We start from the raw sequence: 8248 nt of genomic DNA, 5'->3' as shown, positions 1-8248 counted from the left end.
AATATTTGTTAGTGATCTAATATAATCAAAGTGATAAAGAATCACAAAATAATTATTTGAAAAGCTTCCTAAAGAAGTCTTACATACAATTGCTACTTAGAGTAGTAAAATATATTTGTATGTACCTAGATGTATAACTTTTATCTAGTTATGAAAGTATAATAAGAAATAACTTATTATATGTACTGGTTGTACATTTAAATATATAATATATCAAGTCATGATAATTAGACTGATGAATAGTCTATTATAAATTAGACGACTTGTTAAAAAGATACCAGGAAACATGAATGATATATTATGGTTATATCTATTTGACCATTATAACAACATGATGAAGTTGTCATGTACATTTTATATTATACACATCATTGAATTGATGATAGTGATTCCTGAAGAAATATAAAGTTTGATAAACATAATAGTGACTCCTGAAGAGTGTATATGTTTTGGAGAATAATATAATTATATTATTCGTGTATATAAAATGAAACTTGTAATGATTATGTTGTAATGAATTTACATTACCTTTTGAAAGTTTCATTGAAATACAAATTATAGTGAACCTGAAGTTCATGAATTGAATTTTTTGACATGATCAATCATATGCAATAAATTGTCAAAGAATTTGACTAAATTTTGTTGAAGAACCAGAAGATTCTTCTCATTGTTAATTTATAAGGCTCAAAAGAAGAATGTGCATATATTTGCACATAGAAAATATTTAAATTATATTTCTTTAACAGTCTTGAGCCATTATTAGATTTTTATTGCATAGTTTCTTATCGATGTGATAAGATTATATGATCATGCATTTACAAAATGTGTAAATTTATGTATTTCTAATTATACACGTATGACTCATTCTTAGAAATGAATTAAGTTCATAAGTATTGAACTTGAAACTGAAGTTATTGAACCTGAAGTTCAATGTCATATAATATATATGAGTTTAAATAGATATTGATTCATTGTGATATATTGAAATCCCTACAGGTGTATTAATATTATTAGATATCACAATTTCTTAAAATTCTCTCGATCAGGGGGAGAGAAGCAGTTGGGATCGATGATAATTTTTGAAAAATGATCCTTGCACAAAGTTATAAGAACGATATAGTTCAAAATGATATATACCAACTGCAAATCAATATTACTCAAAGTTGAGATAGAATGAGTTGAAAACGCCTGAAGCGTAAATGAACAATATAGAAATTATTAGTAAATGTTCATTTGATTTGCCCTGAAGTTGTTAAATCTAGAGGTACTCATGGAGATACCTTAATGTTATAAAGTATTAAAATGATAACCGTGATGAAAACGGTACTCGAAGAGACTCCCAAGAGAAGTTAGACATAACACATTTAATCATAATTGAATCCCTGAAGTGATTCGTTATAGGTACCTATAAATGATAAACATATTTGAAAATATGTAATTTAAAGAGATCTCTATAAGTTATGTCAATATGGGAGGAAATTATCATTTATTGAAATTTTTGTCGACAATAAATATTGAATGTGTGCATATGCAATAAACTAACATGAGATAGCAATGATCATTGTATTAGATTTGTCGAGAATTATCGACATACATTTTGATTTTTGGCCAAAATATTATGACGCAATCCAGGTAAATTTACTCACATAAAGTGAAGTAAGACCTGTAGGGTGTGCAAATAAATATTTCTAATGAGAAATTTGCATATATGTATTTGTACATAATGAATTGTTGTACAAAGTTTGCATAGACATGAGATTGATTGAAGTAAGGCTTAAATATTGAGAAAATATAATCATGATTTGATTATAGCCTGGAATATATTTTATGAGGATTTATAAGCGTCACATAAATGTTGCAACAAAAGGTTATTTATTTGGAGCTCCTAATATAGTGAGAATTTGAAATAAGCCTTATCTAAAAATTCTAGAAGAATTTAATACATGTCTTAAGTGATATAAATTCAAAGTCGCGCGCACTATATGACAAAGATCTTTGTATGAAATAAAGACATGTAAGTAAATTATTATTTGAAAAATACCTATGGTTGTCTATGCAATATAAATACGTAAATTATACGTTGTGATAGACTCTTTAAGAGTTTTTGATTAATTGAAGAACAAACTTTTATTTCTTTTGTATTTCGAGAAATATTAATGTATAAAGTTTGTTCATTAGTATTGAAGTCCTGAAGTACTTCATATGTATCAAGAATTATAGATATATGATCATTTGATATGGAAATTAAGATCATAAAACAAAATGGAATAAATATATGGTCTTGGAGTACCATCATTGTCACAAATGAAAATTTGTAGTACCATTAATGTGTTATGTTCATATCTACTTGAAATTTTAAATTTTCGTATGAACAAAGTTGTGTACACACATGAATGATACAATTAGTTGGATAAAGACTAATGTTCCACGAACCCCTCATCTATAATTTAGAAGTCCATGCATACTCTGGAAGAGTTATAGAAAATATATGATCAAAGATTATATATGGTGATATTTTAAAAGTGATAACAATAATCTTATGAGATATATTATCACCAAAAGAATTATGGATCATATGTGCATGAGGGGGAGACATATTCATGTTGCACTCTTTTTTCCTTAGTTCGAGTTTTGTCCCAATGGGTTTTCCTGGCAAGGTTTTTAACGAGGCAACTTGCAAATAATTATGAATATGAAATATATATTGTACTCTTTTCCCTAGCTCAGATTTTGTCCCACTGGGTTTTTCTGGCAAGGTTTTTAACGAGGCAACTATAAATCATGTTAACATACTTGCATTTTATGAAGCAAGTAGAGAATGTGTGTGAGTGAGATCATTGACATAGCATATTCGGGAAACATATGGATTGCACTCAATAAAGAAGTATCAACCCAAGCAATTCTCTATGGATAATACTGCTTGCATCGTTCAACTAAAAGGAGGTACATTGAAGGAGATAGAGTTAGAACACATTTCACGAAATTCTTCTTTATACGCTTCAAGAAAATGCATATTGGTGTTCAACATATTCAATCAAGTGTCAATCTTACAAACTTATTCACAAAGTTATTACCAACATCAACATTTGAGAAGACGGCAGATAAGATCGAAATTCGTCGATTAGAAGATCTCCACAAATGCCTAAATGAGGGGGAGGGAGTTAGTTTACACTATACTCTTTTTCCTTTGACCAAGTTTTCAGCAAGATTTTTAATAAGGCAGCTATTATGGACATCCAAGGGGGAGTGTTATAAATATTAATAATTATGTGGATGTCCAAATCTTTTATTTATTACCGTGAATTGTAATCAACATTCCTCTTTTCCTTAGTTTTCCTTTTTCTTAGTTTCTTAATATCTCACTCTTGTATTTGTATAAATAGGGGTTCACCCCATTGGAATAAACAACTCAGAAATTCTCATTCACTTTCTCTTTCTCTCTTCATCTTCTTCTTCTTTCTTCTCATCTATTTTATATTATTTTATAACAAAAATTTTATTGTCTTAATTATTTAAGTAGCATTGTTTAACTAAAATTATAATACATAATAAATCTTTTTTTTTGAAAGGTAATAAATCTTATTTTGTTTGCTTGATTAAGTATGTTCTCTAAGCTGTATATAAATAGGAGTTTTTCAAAAATAAAATTTATATTATATATGATATTATATTTTAATATGTAAATTTTTGTAACAAATGATAATTTTTAATTAAATTCAGAAATGACTACTCCAGTATTAAATTTTTTTTGTTGTACTTCAATCATGTCATAATAATTTGTTAAAAAAACGAAAAATTTCAAGTGGGAACATGTCACAAGTTTCATTTAAAATATAGTAATGAAGTATCCAATTTAAATAATTATATAATCATAATTATTGAAGTAAAAAAGAATTATTTTGTATACTATCCATTTATTGAAATAAAGTAAGAGAAATAAAGTAAGAGAGAATAGTGCAATACAATAATCAGTGAAATGATTCAAAAAGTCAAATGTATTGTTATTATTATTATTTTGATAATATATAGTCATAGTAATAGTCATATCTAATTATTTTCTTAACACAATTGTCATATGTAATTAATGTCATATGTAATTAAGTATAGTGCATAAAAAGAAAAAAAGATGTAGTAAATAGTCTTTAACAATATATATTTTTTATAAATACCAACAAAAGGGTAATTTTTTGTGTGAAACCAATTAGTAAATATCAAACAAAAGAAGGGTAATCTTGGTCTAAAGAGTCGGTTGAAGAGCTGCTTATGCATAGGTGTAATCTTGGTCTAAAAACTTGGTTTAAGAGCTGCTTATGCTCAATTTGCCACATTATAGGTTCTGTTTGGCGCTTATGGTTGCGAAGGATCTCGGGTCCAAATTTATTATCGTAGAGAGCAACTCGATGATAGTCATCAATGCGCTTAATGAGAATGAATCTCACTGGATTATTGAAAACTATGTCTCATTTTGTAATAGTTCTTCTTCTTAGTTTATTGGTTGTAGTTTCACAAATATTAGTAGATCTTGTAACTTTGTAGCCCATAATGTAATAAATTAGACTTTTAATCATCAAAGTATTTGATTTTGTAATGACCGACAGATCTAATTTTACCAATCTCTTATAAGTACACTTTCTTAAAAAAAAAAAAAAAAAAGCTGCTTATGTACTCTACTCTTTTATTAATAGTACAAATGTCATAGAGATACATATGTCAGATATAGATAGAATCAGAATGCTTGTGTTTCACTTTTAATCCCATTTTATTAACCAAATAAAAATAAAAATGGTAGTAATACATAATGGATAGCACATTACTAAAAGAAATCCAATTTACTTTGATAGAAGAAAAAAAGAAGGAATCTAATTACAACACTTATTTTAGATATATTTGCACAAGTTTTAAGAAATCTGATTTATTGTTTACATTTTCCTGTCTTAGGAGACAAAAAAGTATTTGCTTTATGAAATTATATACACAATTCAATGTACTAGTAAATGAGACCAAACGACAGGAAAAGCTTCAGATTAGAATACATTTTCAGATTATCAAGCACTGATAAAATTTATGATTTGTTAAAAACAAAACGACAATTAAAACAACGTCGTTATTTTTTAATGACTTGTTACAGCTTTGACTTTGTAAAAGAAATTTTTGAGTAATTAACAAGGATAGAGAAAGACGAGGGAAAAAACCAAACAAAGCATCTAGTTTCAGAGTCAACAAATAACAACCAGGAATAAAACAAACACTTTCCTTTGCAAGTACTAAATTACCCTCTTTATACTCTTTTGTATTCATCTATTTGGTTAATTTTGTATTGTTCTGGAGTTTTGATGCTATAAATTCTTAGATTCGGAAGAAATCAACAATTCATTGATCTTTTTTTCTTTTTTCTCTTCTTCTTATTATTATTATATATATTTTCCTAGTGGAAAAACCAATGGAGAAAAGGTCTTTCTTTCTATGAAATCTGCCGATTTCTTTGGTAAAGATTAGCCCTTTGAGTTAAAGTTTTTCAATTTAACTCCAGTTTTCAAAATTTTAATCTGGGTATTGGGTGAAACAAGCTGAGGAGTGTTGAGAAGGGCACATGGATAATTAAAGATGAGAAAGGGTGTAAAGCTTGTTCTGATTGTTAGCAGTAAAAAAGGGTTGGCTTGATTCAAGTTTGTAGATGAGAAAGGGGGTTTTTTGAGCGGCCCCCTCTATTTATTCATTCATTCAAATATTGGGTTTGAAGCTTTTGAGCTTTCTGGCTTGGATTTGGTCTTGATGGAGTTTTAGTTGACTTTATATGTGGTTCTCTTGGTGAAATTTTAGAGGGTGGTATTGTGACTTTGTTTCTTTATTAGTATGTTTAAACATATTCTCAGTAAGCTTCCCCTAAAGTCTTCTAAGACTAAGCACGGTGAGAAACGAGAACATGGTGGAACCAATAATACTATTTTTGATATTGTTTCTTCTGCTACCAGTTCAAGCATTGATTTAGACACTAACAAGTCTAGAACCAATGGAGAAAATCATGGTAACAAAAATAGTAAAGTTGGGAATTCGAAGGTGTCTTCTTCTTCTTCTTCTTGTGGATCACTACCTTCATTGAGGGATGTTCCAAGTTCAGAGAAGCAGATCTTATTGATGAAGAAGTTGAATTTGTGTTGTGTTGTGTATGATTTCACTGACCCAACAAAGCATCTCAGAGAGAAAGAGATCAAACATCATACATTGTTGGAGCTAGTGGATTACTTGACTTGTTCAAATCTTGAGTTTTGTGATGAAACTGTTATGAATGATAGTATTAAAATGGTATCCACAAATTTATTTAGAACATTTCCTCCACAACTTCACGAGAACAGAGTTACAGAAGGCTTTGATTTGGAAGAGGAGGAGCTTCCCATGGAACCAGCATGGTCTCACTTGCAAATTGTGTATGAGTTTCTAGTAAGGTTTATTGGATCATCTGATATTGATGCAAAACAAGTCAAGAAATATGTTAATCAATCTTTTATTCTCCATTTGTTGGAGCTTTTCGACTCTCAAGATTCTAGAGAAAGGGAGTATCTGAAGACCATTCTTCACCGAATTTATGGCAAGTTTATGTTGCATCGTCCATTCATCAGAAAATCCATCAACAACATTTTTTACACCTTCATTTTTGAGACAGAGAAGCATAATGGTATTACTGAACTTTTAGAAGTTTTGGGCAGTATTATAAATGGTTTTGCCTTACCATTAAAAAAGGAACACAAGTTGTTTCTTGTTCATGCCCTTATTCCTTTGCACAAGCCAAAATGTATGATATTTTACAACCAACAATTATCTTACTGCATCACACAATTTGTGGAAAAGGATTACAAGCTTGCTGATACAGTCATAATGGGCTTATTGAAGTATTGGCCAATCACCAATAGCTCCAAGGAAGTGATGTTCTTATGTGGTGTGGAGGAGGTTTTAGAGCTAACTCGGTTGCCTGAATTCCAGCGGTGTATGATCCCGTTGTTTCGCCAGATTGCTCGTTGCTTAAAGAGTTCTCACATTCAGGTAGATGGCTATTTTGATGTTTGAATCTTATTTTCTTTTCAACTGATAATGTTTAAGATGCAATTTCATTGTTACATGATTCTTTTGTTGTGAATCTTTATTGATTGAGACAGATTTGGTTAAGATATTTTTCTCAGATTGCTATCTTTGATCTATGATTTTTCTCACATTGTACTCATTGTTATTCTTTTCCAGGTTGCTGAGAAAGCATTGTCATTGTGCAATAGCAATCACATTGAGAGCTTGATCAAACAAAACCACAAAGTCATTCTACCAATAATCATCCCGGCCTTGGAAAATAATGCTAAAAAACATTGGAACCATGGTATTCACAACTCAACCTTAAATGCGCGAAAGACTTTCCAAGATCTTGATCCCAAGTTGTTCAAAGAGTGCTTACTCAAGTTTCAGGAAGACAAGTCAAAGGAGGATGAGATTAAAGCAAGGCGCGAAGCCACTTGGAAACGTTTAGAAGAGCTCGCCGTGAAGAACTTGTCAAGCAATGAAGTAGGTGAAGCTCCTCATGCTGCAGCCTTAGTTTAGCTGTAGCAAGTGGACAGTTTAAATGAACTGCAATGTATATTTCAGCTGAGATAAGATTGGTAAAAGAAAACTGGTGAGTGGTTGAAATGGTTGAATGTTTTATTCATTTATCTATATATTCTCATCTACTTGAAAAGATTAAACAAATCATATATATTTTACTTGGAAGAGTTTAGTCAACTATACCTGCTCATAATATGCAAGGAAGCACATTGTTTTGTTTATCCTTGTTTTGTTCAGACTTAAAATAAAGCACATCTTTTTTGACTAAAAAATGGTACTAAGATTGCATTATTAAGCACAAAGACTTTTTATTATAAATTCTTTTGCAGTTTCTCTGTAAGAGGAATACTTTGAAGAGATATTTTGGGCATCCTTAGGGCTCGTTTGGAAAGCCGTATTAGGTCGTATTGTATTGTATTGTATTATATTGAATTGTATTTTATGCAATATTTTTATGTAAAACTATATGTGGTATTAACTTTTATGGACACCTAAATATATAATATTTTAGTATAAATTAAAGTTTAATATAGTATTATATAAAAATATGATATATAATCCAATTCAATATAATACAATACAATACAATACGACCTAATACGGCGTTCCAAACGAGCCCTTAAAGAAAAACTCAATGCATTTTTATAAGAATATGCTAGGGTCA

The 8248-nt window shown here is 29.7% G+C and overlaps 1 protein-coding gene across 1 annotated transcript; it reads left to right on the top strand.

Moving 5' to 3' along the window:
- The first annotated feature begins 5198 nt into the window (after positions 1–5198).
- LOC115714993 (serine/threonine protein phosphatase 2A 59 kDa regulatory subunit B' eta isoform) lies at positions 5199–7856 on the top strand. Its single transcript, XM_030643772.2, has 2 exons — positions 5199–7038; positions 7234–7856. Exons 1-2 carry the CDS (start codon positions 5854–5856, stop codon positions 7579–7581), a joined length of 1533 nt encoding a protein of 510 aa, XP_030499632.2. The 5' UTR covers positions 5199–5853; the 3' UTR covers positions 7582–7856.
- The last annotated feature ends 392 nt before the right edge of the window (positions 7857–8248 follow it).

Source organism: Cannabis sativa, chromosome 4 (genome assembly GCF_029168945.1).
Source record: "Cannabis sativa cultivar Pink pepper isolate KNU-18-1 chromosome 4, ASM2916894v1, whole genome shotgun sequence".
In the NCBI taxonomy this organism is placed as follows: Eukaryota; Viridiplantae; Streptophyta; class Magnoliopsida; order Rosales; family Cannabaceae; genus Cannabis; species Cannabis sativa.
The sequence above is the reverse complement of the archived record's forward strand: the minus strand, read 5'-3'. Positions and strand labels throughout refer to the sequence as shown.

Bases quoted from the DNA above. Each gene is read 5' to 3' on its own strand.
- LOC115714993 (XM_030643772.2), top strand. From the start codon at position 5,854: ATGTTTAAACATATTCTCAGTAAGCTTCCCCTAAAGTCTTCTAAGACT. The intron at 7,039-7,233 runs GTAGATGGCTAT...ATTCTTTTCCAG, and splicing joins TAAAGAGTTCTCACATTCAG to GTTGCTGAGAAAGCATTGTC.